This window comes from Microtus oregoni, unplaced genomic scaffold, assembly GCF_018167655.1.
Source record: "Microtus oregoni isolate MIOR12 unplaced genomic scaffold, Mior012 000027F_ref0000203, whole genome shotgun sequence".
NCBI lineage: Eukaryota > Metazoa > Chordata > Mammalia > Rodentia > Cricetidae > Microtus > Microtus oregoni.
This window is the reverse complement of record NW_024543086.1, coordinates 20,006,721-20,021,694: the sequence shown is the minus strand read 5'-3', so window position 1 is coordinate 20,021,694 and position 14,974 is coordinate 20,006,721. Positions and strand designations below refer to the sequence as shown.

At 53.7% G+C, this 14,974-nt stretch overlaps 2 protein-coding genes across 18 annotated transcripts in view; one reads left to right on the top strand and one right to left on the bottom strand.

Annotated features, from left to right (window-relative positions):
- The window catches only part of Pkd1 (polycystin 1, transient receptor potential channel interacting), a 49,061-nt gene extending 40,999 nt beyond the window's left edge, over positions 1 to 8,062 (top strand). For 8 of the 11 annotated variants that reach the window (XM_041676030.1, XM_041676028.1, XM_041676024.1 and 5 more), the window contains 12 exons: positions 2,168 to 2,286; positions 2,364 to 2,566; positions 2,637 to 2,831; positions 3,211 to 3,350; positions 3,947 to 4,059; positions 4,919 to 5,048; positions 5,165 to 5,290; positions 5,490 to 5,664; positions 5,779 to 6,069; positions 6,156 to 6,290; positions 6,367 to 6,672; positions 6,767 to 8,062. In XM_041676030.1, the coding sequence (XP_041531964.1) occupies positions 2,168 to 2,286; positions 2,364 to 2,566; positions 2,637 to 2,831; positions 3,211 to 3,350; positions 3,947 to 4,059; positions 4,919 to 5,048; positions 5,165 to 5,290; positions 5,490 to 5,664; positions 5,779 to 6,069; positions 6,156 to 6,290; positions 6,367 to 6,672; positions 6,767 to 7,231 (2,398 nt within the window). In that variant the 3' untranslated portion in view covers positions 7,232 to 8,062. Of the gene's footprint in view, positions 1 to 2,167; positions 2,287 to 2,363; positions 2,567 to 2,636; positions 2,832 to 3,210; positions 3,351 to 3,946; positions 4,060 to 4,918; positions 5,049 to 5,164; positions 5,291 to 5,489; positions 5,665 to 5,778; positions 6,070 to 6,155; positions 6,291 to 6,366; positions 6,673 to 6,766 lie in introns of those variants that run through there. The other 3 variants (XM_041676031.1, XM_041676032.1, XM_041676033.1) reach the window with 3 other exon arrangements.
- Positions 8,063 to 8,197: 135 nt separating this feature from the next.
- Tsc2 (TSC complex subunit 2) overlaps positions 8,198 to 14,974 on the bottom strand; it is a 33,609-nt gene continuing 26,832 nt past the window's right edge. For 4 of the 7 annotated variants that reach the window (XM_041676034.1, XM_041676035.1, XM_041676037.1 and 1 more), the window contains 12 exons: positions 14,207 to 14,410; positions 13,537 to 13,605; positions 12,408 to 12,535; positions 11,627 to 12,117; positions 11,340 to 11,415; positions 11,089 to 11,175; positions 10,293 to 10,479; positions 9,988 to 10,127; positions 8,901 to 8,979; positions 8,743 to 8,834; positions 8,560 to 8,658; positions 8,198 to 8,468 (listed from right to left, as the gene is read on the bottom strand). In XM_041676034.1, the coding sequence (XP_041531968.1) occupies positions 8,304 to 8,468; positions 8,560 to 8,658; positions 8,743 to 8,834; positions 8,901 to 8,979; positions 9,988 to 10,127; positions 10,293 to 10,479; positions 11,089 to 11,175; positions 11,340 to 11,415; positions 11,627 to 12,117; positions 12,408 to 12,535; positions 13,537 to 13,605; positions 14,207 to 14,410 (1,817 nt within the window). In that variant the 3' untranslated portion in view covers positions 8,198 to 8,303. The remainder of the gene's footprint in view (positions 8,469 to 8,559; positions 8,659 to 8,742; positions 8,835 to 8,900; positions 8,980 to 9,987; positions 10,128 to 10,292; positions 10,480 to 11,088; positions 11,176 to 11,339; positions 11,416 to 11,626; positions 12,118 to 12,407; positions 12,536 to 13,536; positions 13,606 to 14,206; positions 14,411 to 14,974) is intronic. The other 3 variants (XM_041676036.1, XM_041676040.1, XM_041676041.1) reach the window with 1 other exon arrangement.

Sequence of the window (14,974 nt, the reverse complement as noted above, 5' to 3'; positions counted from 1 at the left end):
GCAGAAAAGGAGAATTCTCTGGGTTACTTGACCTTGGCAGGAAGGGTTCAAGGGAAAAACACAGGGAATTGCTGGTCAGTGCCATAGCCCACTATCCGGAGCTCCATGCAGCTGAACTGCTCAGAGTCAACAAGACTAGAAGTATTCTGTCCCTACTGCCTCTCTAGTCCACTGAGGCAGAAGTCTAGGTTCTGGGACTCTTTTTTTCCCATCATTCTCTTACAAGTACTCTCAGCTTCTGTCCAGATGCAGGGATGAGTGTTCCCAGCCGCATCTTCTATCTCAGGTCTTTTCTGCTTGGACTATTGCTAGGCCTGCTCTGTGACGCCCTCTACTTCTTTGTAGTTCTCTGACCCTGCTTCCCTAGCCCCTTATTTCTTGTATCAATGCTTAGAAAGACAGCAGGTACACTGGCCAGGCCAATGGCAGACTCCAGTTATTCCCACGTCAGCCTCACTGCAGCGTGATGGCCACTGCTAGCTAATATCCCCAGGAGTGTGTGGTCTCTAGTGCACAACAGAAGCCACCTCCTTTATGAGCAGCCCTGTTAGGAGCACACTGTTGGCTCTAGAGAGACCCTCTCAGTCACTCTAGAAGGGATCTACAGGGCCTTCTTAGCTGGCCTCCCACACTGGTGCAGTCCTGATACCATATAGAGCTAAGAAATAGGTTCTGCTGCTCCACAACTTAGCATACCACTTCAAACTCCCGCCTTCTGCATCTGCTGCTCCCTCTACCCAGAGTCCTCTTCCCCAAAGAGGTGTTTCACTTGTCCCTTCCTTCATGGATTTGCTTGATATGGCTTGAGCAGAGATTGTCTTTACCTGGTATGGATACAGTCAAGTCTCACTCACACATGCTATGCCTTTCCAGGCCCTTCCTGCTTTCAAAACACTGACCCATTTCTGCTGCTGGTGAGCATACACTGAGAGCAGAGAGACTTGTTCTTTTTACCGTCATATACTAAAATGTCCAACAGTGCCTGACATCCAGTTGTGACCAGTACTGGGTAACTGATAGTATAGTATATAATGACAGGCACAGCTTGGTCATGCAGCCGAATCTGATGAAAACCTGGTGCTCTGTGCTGTGCATCTTTTTTTTTTTTCCTTTTTCTTTTCCAGACAGGGTTTCTCTGTAGCTTTGGAGCCTGTCCTGGAACTAGCTCTGCAGACCAGGCTGGTCTCAAACTCACAGAGATTCGCTTGCCTCTGCCTCCCGAGTGCTGGGATTAAAAGCATGTGCCACCACCACCACCCAGCCTGTGCATCTTAACAGTGTTGGTCTCCATATCCATTCTGTGGACAGCCTCACATTGAATGATGAGTGAGAACTATTTCTGTGCCTATTACATCAGAAGTGCTGCTAATAAATGTCCTCAATTTTTAAATTTAGCTAAATGCTCTATAATTTTTATGTTCAGCAAATTTAATTCAAAGAAAACCATTTCTGGTTATTCGCTATTCTGTGCTTGCCTAATAAGCTAAACCCAGACACTTTTGCTCATTAAGTGGCCCAGGTCCAGAGACCTCTGAGTCAGAGACAGGTCAGGGCTCAGTGGCAGTGCACACTTGGTGTGGGCCATGCATTTAAAAGTCCTTGGGTCACAAGAAGCACTGATAAACGTGGCGACTTTCCCCTCAGACAGCATGGTAGTTTCATGTCTTCTTTTTGCCCTCTTGCTTCCTTGCCTGCCTTGCTTCCTTGCTTGCTCGCTTACTTATTTGTTTTTGAGACAGGGTCTCACTGTATATTCCTGGCTGACCTAGAACTCCCTGTGTAGACCACACTCGCCTTTTTAAAAACAGAATCACACGGGAATGTGCACCTCTGTAACATTCTACAGGGCGGGGAGTGTACATGTAAGGTTTAGACCACAGTCCTGTATAGTTGGTATGAGGTTGGAGAAGGGCCACTGGTTCATGCCAGGACAGAACATATAAGATAAGGACCTACTAGTCCCTTTGTTGGGCCCTGGGCAGTGGGTGTATATATAGGAAGCAAACAAGGACAGTGATCAGGGTGTCATGCATACCCAGCACATCTGCATGGTCCAGGACTCCTAAGATGCTGAAGGAGCTGCTCCCAGATGAATACAGACTGAAATCACTGCCTCTTCTTTCTGGGGGGCGGGTGCACAAAACTCATGGCCCTGGTCTGTGCTCAGGTCCAGTGTTCCTGGGGAGAAAACAGAAACACTGATGCTGCAGACACTGGGGGAGAAGAGACCACCCAGCATGGGCCTGACCTGGGAACAGCCCCTGGGGACAAGGCTCTCCAGGACAGGTATGCTCACACAGACCAGGACATCCCTCCCAGGCCCTCCTGGACTGGAAGCCATGTAACTGTCTGTGTGTCTCCAGAACTGGTGGAAGGCCTTCGGAAGCGACTGCTGCCTGCCTGGTGTGCCTCCCTGGCCCATGGGCTCAGCCTATTCTTGGTAGCAGTGGCTGTTGCGGTCTCAGGGTGGATTGGTGCCAGCTTCCCCCCCAGCGTGAGTGTCATGTGGCTTCTTTCAAGCAGCTCCAGCTTCCTGGCCTCATTTCTTGGCTGGGAGCCCCTTAAGGTGAGAGGACTCCTAGAGGGGAGGGGGCTGCCAGTCTCATGCTTGCCAGCTGATTCCACTACCACCCCAGGTCCTGCTGGAAGCCCTCTACTTCTCACTGATAGCCAAGCGGCTACACCCTGATGAAGATGACACTCTGGTAGAAAGCCCTGCTGTAACACCTGTAAGTGAACGGGTGCCCCGTGTGCGGCCTCCTCATGGTTTTGCACTCTTCTTGGCAAAGGAGGAAGCCCGCAAGGTCAAAAAGCTTCATGACATGATGAAGGTGAGCTCTGGCTACAGGTAACCTCTACTCTACCATTGTTTGCTCTGCTCCTGACCTCCAGCAAGCACTGGAGCTTTGTAGCTCCTGCCCTCCTATCATTGCTGCCCCTACCTGTTATTGTACATCTCAAGTTCCTGCTTCCTCCTGGCCTTGAGGGCACTGGGCACAGCTGTCTGGGTTTCTCTATGTATCCCTGGCTGTCCTGGAACTCGCTCCATAGACCAGGCTAGCCACAAACTTGGAGATTTACCTGCCTCTGCCTCCTGAGTGCTGGGATTAAAGGCGTACACTACCACTGCCTGCTAGTCTTAAATAAAACCTTGCCCTGGCCCTGTGAGATGGGATCAGCTGATCAGAGCCCTCTATCCCTGTCCTACAGAGCCTCTTGGTATACATGCTTTTTCTACTGGTGACACTCCTAGCTAACTATGGGGATGCTTCTTGCCATGGTCATGCCTACCGCCTACAAAGTGCCATCAAGCAGGAGCTGGATAGCCAAGCCTTTTTGGCCATCACCCGGTACGGACACTCACATCCACCTTGCATTGGGCCAGAGTGGCACTGGTGCCCACCAAGGCCCATATTGGTTTTGTCTTTAGTCCAGCCCAGCCTCTAGAGAACATTTTGAAGTATCTAGAATCAAGGGTCGTACAGTTCATGAACCACTTGTAACTCAGTAGCTGTGAATGAATCCCAACAGAAAATTTGCTGTTTGAAGCATATTTTCTTTTTGTGTTGTTTATAACTTAATTAAACTTTGTAGACAACAACATAATCACAGTGTCATACAAAATGAACCTGTGTAATGCTCTTGAAACCTGTGGACTGTGGGTTAGAAACCCCTGTGGCCCACATAAGCTGAAAGATTGGACATCTCTGATCTAGATTCCTGTTAGGCTGTCAGGACTAGAGTACATGCTGGAGTATCTAGTGGGTAGAGAATTGGGACACTGCTTAGTTTTCTGTAGTACATAGCACAATATCAGAACAGAATTATCTGCCCCAAGTAACAGTCCAAGAGAGGGAACAATGCCCAGCATCATCTCAGGGGCTGCTGAGGCAGCACCTCTTGGGCCCTGATACCCTTGACCTCAGTGACTAATGTTTTCTGGCAGGTCTGATGAGTTCTGGCCATGGATGTCACATGTCCTCTTGCCCTATGTCCACGGGAACCAGTCTAATCCTGAGCTGGGTCCCCCACGGCTACGGCAGGTGCGACTACAGGAAGGTAAGCTGGGGATGGCCATCTGTGCTTGTTACCCCGTTCCTTCCATTGCATCTGCAACTCAGCTATTTCAACTCCACTTAGTTATATGACCTTTGCCCTCTTCTTTATAACTGGTAATAATAACGTTTGCTTTATGGGTGGTTGTTGTTTTTAACAAAATCTCCATTGTTCAATTTTACCAATAAAGACTCTAGAGCCAGATGCTGGGGTAAAATCCTGCTAGCTCAGAGAGGCAGAGAAAGCACCCAGCTGACCTTCCTCCTCAGCTCACATTCTACCCCTCTCTCTTCCTCTAATGTCTCAAACCCCCCCTCAAACTCAAATGTCCCGTCTCTTTCTTCCTATGCGTCTTTCTTTTTTTCTTTTTTTTTTTTTATTTTCGAGACAGGGTTTCTCCGTAGCTTTTTGGGTCCTGTCCTGGAACTAGCTCTTGTAGACCAGGCTGGCCTCGAACTCACAGAGATCCGCCTGCCTCTGCCTCCCGAGTGCTGGGATTAAAGGCATGCGCCACCACTGCCCGGCCCTATGCATCTTTCTAGCCATCCTCCTGATTCCCTCATACTCTCTATGGTTTTTTCCCTTAATCCTAAATTCACTTCCTCTCAACTGGTTGCTTGCTCCACCTCCTGACCTATGGTTGGCTTTATCTAATCCTGCTTACAATAAGCAAAAAGCTCTTGGGTTAAAGGCGTGTGCTAGGGCTGATCCACACCACAACTAGAGATAAGTTTTTCCAGTAAATAACACAATCTCAGGGGTCACAGTGTAATCAGATGTCCTGCAGAATGGGTGGCTGGGAAGATTCAGGAAAGTCTACAGCACAGGGAGTCACCCATTGTGTCGTATGTCCTGAGCGCAGACCCTTCCAGCTCAGAGCACATGTGTTCAACTGCAGGAAGTTTGAGCACCAGTGACTATGGCATTGGCTGGCAGAGTGTGGCTCAAAATGACTCTGAGACATGGTCCTACTCTGCACCTGACTTGTTGGGGTGAGTAGAGTAAGGGCCTAAGTCCCCACCTGGGTGATGGAAGTTCTTCAGAGGAGGGCGTGCCTACCAGATGCTCTCAGGGCTGGGGAGTTTCCGGTTCTGTCCTGTCTCCACAGCGCATGGTACTGGGGCCACTGTGCAGTGTATGACAGTGGAGGCTATGTCCAGGAGCTGGGGCTGAGTCTGGAGGAGAGCCGTGCACGGCTGGGTTTCCTGCAGCTGCACAACTGGCTTGACAGCAGGTGGGTGCTGAGGAGAAAGTGAGCAGGAAACCTTCCCTTGGCAGGCCTCTGAGCCTCACTCTAGCCAGCTGTCCCCATACCTAGCCCTGAAGCCCCTATGGACCTCCTTCCCAGGCCTGTGTAACTGGCCAAACTTCCCATTTTGCACCCTGTGCTCCTGCACACATGGCCCCTCCTGCTGACAGCACCCTCCATGTAGGAGCCGTGCAGTGTTTGTGGAACTCACCTGCTACAGCCCTGCTGTGGGGCTACACGCTGCTGTCACACTGCGCCTGGAGTTCCCTGTAGCAGGCCATGCACTGGCTGCCTTCAGTGTCCGCCCATTTGCATTACGGCGACTCAGCACCGGCCTGTCACTGCCACTACTCACCTCGGTATGCCCTCCCACTTGACATCTGTCCTCAGGATCCTGATCACACCCCACAGGAATCTGAACATACCCCTCTGCTACTCTTGACCACGCCCCTCATAGACACCCCGTTCCTCAGGTGTGCTTGCTGCTATTTGCCCTATACTTCTCCATGGCCGAGGTGCACACCTGGCGCAGAGAGGGGTGTGCACGCACGGCACAGCCTGATGCCTGGGCACGGTGGCTACTGGTGATGTTGACAACAGCCACAGGGCTGGTACGCCTGGCCCAGCTGAGCATTGCTGACCGCCAGTGGACCCATTTTATACACGACTATCCGCGCCACTTCACTAGCTTCGACCAAGTGGCTCAGCTGGGCTCTGTGGCCCGAGGGCTGGCGGCCTCACTACTCTTCCTGCTCTTGATCAAGGTAAGGGCCAAAGGGCTGGTGCAAGGCTGGTGACTAGGATCAACCCAGGGCCTGGTGAAAGTTGACTGACTGCCTTCTGTCTGCAGGCTGCCCAGCAGCTGCGGTTTGTGCGCCAGTGGTCGGTTTTTGGCAAGACATTGTACCGTGCTCTGCCAGAGCTCATGGGTGCCACCTTGGGTCTAGTGGTGCTCGGTGTGGCCTATGCTCAGATGGCTGTTCTGGTAGGTTGCTGTTCTGGGGTGTGCCAGGGAAGGGTCTCACCCAGGGCATGCCTTTACCTGTGTCTCTTTCCCTTAGCTTATTTCCTCTGGTGCTGACACTCTCCACAACATGGCTCGAGCCTTCCTGGTGCTGTGTCCTGGGACCAGGGTCCCTACTCTGTGCCCTTCTGAGTCCTGGTACCTGTCCCCTCTTCTGTGTGTGGGGCTCTGGGCTCTGCGGATGTGGGGTGCCTTAAGGTTAGGGGCTGTTCTCCTGCGTTGGCGGTACCATGCCCTGCGCGGGGAACTCTACCGTCCAGCCTGGGAGCCCCAGGACTATGAGATGGTGGAGCTTTTTCTGCGTAGGCTTCGGCTCTGGATGGGCTTCAGCAAGGTCAAGGAGGTGGGTACGGCCCAGTGGGGGGGAGAGGGACACACCCTGGGTCTCACGAGCCCAGGGTGCAGCCGGACTGACCGAGCCCCTGTGCCGCCCCCAGTTCCGCCACAAAGTCCGGTTTGAAGGAATGGAGCCACTGCCTTCTCGCTCATCCAGGGGCTCGAAGTCATCCCTGGTTGTGCCTCCACCCAGCGCAGGCTCAGATGCTTCACACCCTTCCACCTCATCCAGCCAGCCAGATGGGCTGAGTGCAGGCTTGAACCGCTCGGCATTGAGGCTGGAACCAGAGCCCTCACGCCTACATGCTGTGTTTGAAACTCTGCTTGTCCAATTTGACCGACTCAACCAGGCCACAGAGGATGTCTACCAGCTGGAGCAACAACTCCAGAGCCTTCAAGGCCATGGACACAGCAGACCTCCTCTCTCTCCTTCCCCTGGCTGCTTTCCAGGCCCTCAGACAGCTCTGCCCAGCCGCCTTGCTAGGACCAGTAAGGGGCTAGACCAGGCAGTGGGCCTCAGCAGGGCATCCCTGCGATCTAACAAGGTCCACCCCAGCAGCACTTAGGCCCAAGGGGTCCCGGTCGTTCCCAATCCTGGGAAGGCCTGTGGCTTCACACTGGCCTCTCAGAGCCAGGGTGGAACACCACTCAGTATTACCTTCTGCTGCCCTCAAGGTTGGGCCAGGCAGAATGGCTGCATATAAGTTCCTTAGGGTACAGGTATTGTGGCCTTACCTGTCTGCCTATGGGCTTCAGCACTTTAAAAAAAGGCTGTGTAGCCAGCCAGGACCTAGGTCCCCTCCCCACAGGAGGATACAGCAGTATTGGACCAAGTGAGTACCCAGTCTCCAAGATGCTAATTTATTTCCCAAGTCCTCAGGTACAGCGGGCTGTGCCCAGCTCTACTCCTAGGCGGCCATCTCCCCTTGCTAAGGACTGAAGCTTGAGGGAGGGCTAAGCTACACTTCTTCCCTGTCCATCCCGTAAATTATTACCTCTCTTGTTGTTTGTGCAGCATACTTGCCTCTAGCCGCCATCCCCTTTGTATGTCCACCATCAATAATTTATATGGGGTTAAAATGTATATATTTTTGTATGTCACTATTTTTCACTTGGGCTGAAGGGCCTAGTGGCTGAAGTTACCCGTGGTAGAGGTGCAGGGGAAGCTGCAGCCAATTACAGGATCCGAGTCTGGCTTTGGGCAGTTGCTGGATGGTACTGGGGCCACTATGGCCCCATTTTCCTCCCTTGTCTAGGGCCAGGCAGCACCCAGATCTGCTGGTATCAGGTCTGAGCAAGGCCAGGACTACTGTGGGTTGAAAGTTGCCAAGAAGTATTGGACAAGACTCCCGCTGGGGCTGGTCCCCAGGGTGGGGAGAAGAGAATGTGTGACAGTGCCTGCCTGCTTCTGTGGGCTCAGCTGCAGCTCTAGCCTTGATCCTGCCCCAACCCCAAACAGACAAGACAAAGTCAAATAAAAAAGCTGTCTGACTGCTGCTATCTGTGCTTCTCCGAACTCCATGGGCCAGGTGGACATGGCTACAGTTTATTTCATGTGTGAGTACAGTCAGACGGTGGTGGTGTCAAACAATGAAGGGCCAGCTGCATGGCTCTGGCACCGCAGGACCCCTAGTGGCCTCATACAAACTCTGTGAAATCATCCACGGAGGAGATGAGGCGTTTCCGCTGGCCTGTCTCGTAGGTGGGTGTGGGCTCAGCAGAGGCCTGAACTGGGGCTTTGGTGTGGGCTGGAGGGTGCATCAGAGGCAAGCTTGGGTTTGAATAGTGCACTTCTTCACGGATCTACAGAGAGAGAAAGCTTTGGCAGTGAGCCCAGAAGTTCTGTCCCCACCAGATTTCAGCCATCACATCTCTGAAGCCCTGTCTTCCTTACCCGGTGGCGGAGACGCTTAATGTGGCGGAGCCTGGCAATCCACTTGGAGGGATAGATGTCAGTCGGGTTGGAGCGGCTGTGGTGTACCTGAGAGGCCATCTGGGGAACCCAAAGCAGGATGGTGAATTCCCATCCAGGAGCTCCCACACACCTGCTTGGCCCTAGGTGGCAGCTACCACTCACATTTGCATGTAGGGCCATCTGTCGGGCCACGAAGGACAGGTTTCGGTCAGATACGATTTTGGCCACGCTGGTGTCCACAAGGCCCTCCATGTCTGTGGAGACACAGTGCTCATACCTGACTCAGGCCAACTACTACCCTACCCCAGCCTGGGCCTCACCTTTCCTGCACTGCAGGGTCAACAGGTTGCATTTGTAGTCCAGCGGTGTGATGATCACATGGACAAAGTTGAATTGGCCCTGCCAGACAAGAGGAAAGTCATCTTGGCACCAGCTTGTGCTGAAGGCCACCCCGCTTCACTGCTGTGTCAGGTTTATCATTTGGCCATCTGCTTTTGTCTTCATCTCTGGCTAAATGCAATCTACTCTGCATGTGGGCCCCAACACAGATTTGCTTACAGCATACAATCTGCCTTGCAATACACACAAACACACATAGTCCATACACAGAACTCCCCCCCCCCACATACATAGTCCATACACATAGAACTCACACACACACACACACACACACACACACACACACACACACACACACACAGAGTCCATACACAGAACTTCCAGACCTGGCTTCCACACTGCCATATTAACTCTGAGTCTGTTCTCAGGGTGGCACTGCCCATGTGCCCCTTCTCAGTGAGTTGTACTGGCTTTTCTCAGAGTCTTGCTCCTCATCTCCCCTCACTCGTCCTGAAAGCAGCTGCCATGGACAGTCTCACCAGACTTTCACAAGGACCACAGTCACCCAGATCACCTCCCCAAGGCCCTGCTGTATCCTCTATGGCTTCTGGTACAGTCTGTGCTTCATTTCAGACTTGCCAGCTGGGCTGTACCAGGCTCTCTCTGACATTCTGATGCCCACAAATCCTAAGTCCACAGGTGACGCTAGTGCTGACCCAAGGGTGCTGAAATGTGCACAACAAGGACCCTTAGAAGCCACTCCAAGCGGACACTCCACTGGGCACTGTACACACCCCCCCCCCCCCCCAGGTACATGTTCACCTAGCTACTCCTCATGAAGGGCACAGCTCATCCTACAGAGGAAGAAATAGGCTTTGGGATCATGTCTCCTGTGTCCCTGACAACAAGATCCCAAGAGAGACTCCCCTCTTAGGGCACTTCCAGGTCAATTCAAGATACACCAGCAAACATACGTAAAGATGGCCTAGGCTGCTGCTCAGTCTGGGTGGTGTAGGTGGCAGAACTCAGTCATTGCCTGGGTATCTAGCACATGGAGAGCCTACTTACCTTGATGGTGCCCAGCTTGAAGTCTTCACCAGAATCATTGTAGATGATAGAAACAAAATCATTGCCCAGGTGCCGTTTCTTGTCACAGCGGTGCTTGTCCACATCCTTGGTGGGCATCAGGGTGGCAATGTGGAAAACAGCTGTAGGGTGGGTGACACTGGGCTGAGTGCCAAGATAAGACATCTTATGCTGGGTCTAAGGCTCAGGCTAAGACCTCTGTATGCCTCCAAATTTCCTTGTTTTTTCCTGCACCTCTTTGTGCCTCTCCCAGAGCTGGAAACAGGCCAGCCTAGAGCAATACACACCTTGCATAATGTCATCATGCCAGCAGTAGGTGAACTGGCCGTCCTCACCACACACATCTAGTCCACCCAAGTACACCTTGTCTGGCTGGCAATCCTTGAGCTCGATGAGCCGGCCCAGGCCTGTCAGAAACTCCGTGTACCTGTAGGAGCCGTGCTCATTTGACAGGATGGCCAGCTCACTGTTGCTCTGTGGAGAAATCCAGATAGAGTAGCTCCAGCTTAACAAGCAAGTTTACCATCATCACTGATGGAAAGCCAGGGTGGTCATAACCCTCCCCTACTCAGTCCTTCATGCTTCTAGCTGTCCAGTTCATGTACACTGTGTCACCTGGCCTCCCTCCTCCACCCCAGAACCCTGGCACTGCTCAGCAACCCTGCAACCAAACCCAAGCCTGTTCCTCTCACTTGGTCATCACCTAACATCATCATCACTCTAAACAGCAGCCAGAGGCATACTTTGAAAATGCTGACATTATGCAGCACCTCATGCAGAGAAAAATACAGTTCATGTCCATCACTGGGCTGAGATTGTCCATGATGTCCCTCTGCCTCCTGCCACTTAGCTACATTCACTCAATTACTCAACCCAGAACCTCAGTAGTCTGCTACCCCATGTATGCACCCTGCAGTCCTCACAGCTCTGCATACCAACATGTTGGGCTGTCATTACATAGCTGTACCCCTGGCTCAGGGCTCAACATACTCCCAGGGCTCCAGAGCATCAACGAACTTGGAGGCAGGAGACATTAGACCCAATACTGAGACCAGATGATTCTATGCTGGCCCAGGGCCTTACCTGGCCTTCTCCCACATACAGGACAGCAATTTTGTGAGTGTCATAGGACGGGATCTGGTCAAGGAGCTGCACTGACCGCTCGAAGGACTGTAGTCACACAGAGTCTATGTGAGTTCAGGGCAGAGACTACCCTGCCACCAGCCACCAACCCAGATAACAAAGCACCTGTTCCCAAGATGACTGACTCCACCCACATAGAACACAGACCCTCTTGTGACCCGCCCTACAGTGGAGAAGGAAAGCAGGCCTACCTCATTGGGCAGCAGGATGGGCTTATTGGACTCATCACCAAAAAAGGGTGAGTGGTAGAGCTGTAGGAACACAAAGCTGTAGAGAAGGCACTGGTCAGGGCAGGGCCGGACCTACAGAATGTCAGGACCTAAACACCATGGCCAAGAACCCACCCACATGGCTCCTATCAGCCTTGGGGAAGACATAAGATTCTCCATGCATGCCTATTCTGCCCAGGCATGTATGGGAGCTGCAGCCAAGAGAAAAAACTCCTTGGAGTTGGTGGCAATTTGGGATTTGTGCCTACCTAGGGTTAATGCCTGGCACTTTCTCAGCACCGGAGGCCGCAGCTCTGCTCTTGAAGGTATCCCTCTCCACCCTCTTGCCCCTTCGTGATGGGGCTGAATCAGAGATGGTATAGCCTCGGGGCCGGAGACCACTAGGAGAACGGGGAGAACTGGAAGGCAGGGGACCTTCAGGTGGGACTGTGACACGGCCTTCTTCACCTGGGGCTGACCAGGTAGCCACTTCCCCATCCAGGATCCCTGACTGGGACCGGACCTTAGACTCAGGACTCAGCCGTCCAATGTCAGCCTTGTCCCCTAGGTCTCCGAGGATGTCTTGCAAGGTCTGCAACTCAGGAGAAGAGCTAGATTTGCTCAGGGGCTGTGAGGGTTGGAAGGAGAGGTCCACGGCAGGCCGAGCACCCTCAGAGGAGATGGCCCGCTCGATGGGGATGCCTCCGGCAGCCATCTCCTCCAGCTGGGACTTTTCTTCCTGGCTAGACGCCGAGGACGACTGCAAAGACAGTTCGAGGGGCACGCTGTTAGGAACTCAAGTACTCGAGCACCAGGCTCCTCTGGCTCCTCTCCCAACCCTCTGGCTATGCCCTTAGTAGGCTGTGTTTTCTAAGAGCCCCACAGACCGAGGGAAGGGGGGTGAGACCCAGACGGCCTGAGCAGGGACACAGAAGAGTAGCCATGTTTCCATCAAGGAGAGGAACTATCAAAGTCACAGCAAGTTCATACAGAGCTTGAGTCTTGGATGGAAGCTGTGCCCCCTGCCCCATGCCTTCCCAAGGCACTCACCCTGCTGTAGGTGTCAGGACGCTGGCAGTGCCTGTCTGTACCTACTGCCTCAAAATCCTCCAACTCGGGGGGCTCCACTGGTACATGAGCCTCTCCTGGACTTCCTTCCTCGAGAACCACGGCAGAGTCTGGGAGGACACAGACAGGGCTGCTTGCTGTGTGCTGGGCAGGGCCAGATGCTCATGAGGCCTCTGAACACCAGTTTCTTCCTGCTGGAAGGGCAGCACCCTGAGAGCTTTCCACCCTCTTCCTGTGGCTGCCACTGGAGCAGGCTGGAGATGGACTCTGAAGGCCTGGGGAGCCCTGGCTCTAGTGCCTCCTGCAGGCCATGCAGGTAGCAGCTCTGCCCACTCCTGCATCACTAGCAAGGCAGGTAGGAGAGCAGGACCATTCAAGGGCTCCAGCTTGGGAGGGTACAATGTCTAAAGCCTGCTCTGAGACTAAGGAAAATGGCCTAGTTTCTCCAGGACTTTGGATGTGAGGGAGAAGCTAACAGGATGTCCCCATATGCAGACTTGCAACCTACTTTGTGGACAGAGGCTTTGCGGCTGATACTTGAGGGAAGGAAGGGATGAAGTCCCCAAGCAGCACTTCCCAGGCCAACAGTGGGGCAGGGTGTGGGTAAGAAGCAATCAAGGGTGAGTGCAGCCTGTGACACCCTCCCCAGCTCTCCCACACACCAGCAGCCATGTGCACACTGCCCTCCAGAGCTGGCTCCTCTACACGAGGGAGAGCCAGTGGCAAAGAGGTAAGGCCTTGTCACCAAGGTCCTTGGCTAGCTGATGAAAGGGAGATGCACAGACAGTCAGACCATCAGCTAGGAAAAGGTCAGGAGAGCTCAGGAGAGCCTCAGGGCCAGACTCAACCCCAAGAACTGCTGCCCACAGGGATCAAGGGGACCTACCCAACATATCAGCCAGAGGCCACATACACCTCAAGCAGAGCTCTGCTCAGGACATGTCAAAGGGTTCCCATGGGCTAAGCACAGGTGTCCTACACAGATGTTGGGTGATGAGAGGCTCAGCCAGCCATGGAGGGGTGAGCAGGTGAGGAGCGATGAGAACAGCATCTATGAGGCAGAGCAGCACTCTGCAGACCACATGGCTTCCTCACAGGGATGCGCCAATACCTGCCCAGGAAACGCTCCTGTGCAGCTGTCCTTGGCAGCTGGACTGGTACAGGGAGGAGAAAGAAGCCACTGCAAGGTAACCACGCGAGTAGCCTCGTCAGCGACAGAGACTGCACAAGGCCGAGCAGAGAGGATGGGCACAGCCCCGGGCCTGGAGAGGAGAGAGGGGAGGGCCAGCGGCGGCCAGGGCCGGCACACAGGGCTCCCAGCTCTCCAAACAGCATGCACAGCCTTTGGGAGGTCAGTGCTGGTCAGCTGCAGACACACGGACGTCCTCAGCCTCCAAGTACCATCTACGGCCACATATCCAAGGGCCTAGCCGGGCAGGGTTGGCAGGCAGGCAGGCAGGCTCAGGCATCCCACCCCAGGCCCGGGGGATGCTCAGCTGCCCGCAGTGCCTCCTCACCCGGAGCCATGCCCATCATGGAAGTGCTGGCAAAGGCTCTAGAGAGCTCCACCCAGGCACTGCTAACTCCAGTAGCATCCTGGTGGTGGCAGCAGGTACCCGTTTCCAAGGAAGTGGGCCTGCTCCTAAACTTTAGGGACTTGAACCCTACTATCTCCCCCAAAAGACCCTGAAAATTATGCATGGGAGGCCTCAGTAGAGGGAACCACGCTGCCACTGGACAAGGCATCTGGGGTCCAGCACTGCCCATGCTCCCGTGCTCACCTGTGTTAGAGCGTGGAAGAAGAGGTGGCTTGGCTGTGCCAGCTGCTGGCACTGACAGGGACTTGTACAGGGCCGTGTCCCGGTGCTCCTTGAAGCGCTCAGCAGCCATAAGAGCATTGGACAGCTCTTGCAGGGGCATGTTGTTGATGTCTGAGGAGAACGGGCTGAGCGGGTTCTCCAAGCTCATCAGCCAGCTGGTGTTCCCTGGGGGCAGGTAGTACCTCAAGCCTTAGGCCATACTTCTCAGAGCCACACCAACTCCTAGCACCGTCTCCAACAACCGATACCCACTCACACCCTCTACTGCTCTAGACGAGCACACCCAGGCCAGGCAGGCCAGGCTCAGACACACATCAGGGCAGAGGCTCCTGAGAGAGCCCAGAAGCCCAGAGCTATGTCCTTCTCCTTGTACCACACCCCTACAGACTGTTCCTGGACTTGGGGATCTTTATTAAGCCTTCCTGTGACTGTCATGCCCCTGTTGCAAGCTAAGGTCCTCAGAAAGTGACTATGTGGAAACAGGGCCAAGTGAGATCACACGGCTGGGCCTCAGGCTAATGACTGATGTCCACAAATTAAGGATTTGGGCTCAACCATGAGGACAAGGAGAAAAGGCAGCCACTTGCAGGCCTAAGAGAGGCCTCAGAAGGAATCAGTCCTGCCCACATCTAGTCTCATCTTTGCTCTCTACAGGGGGAGACTACACCTCTATAGGGTGAACTGCGCTGTTTGGTACTTTGCACATGCCCCGGCCACCTCCGACCTCTG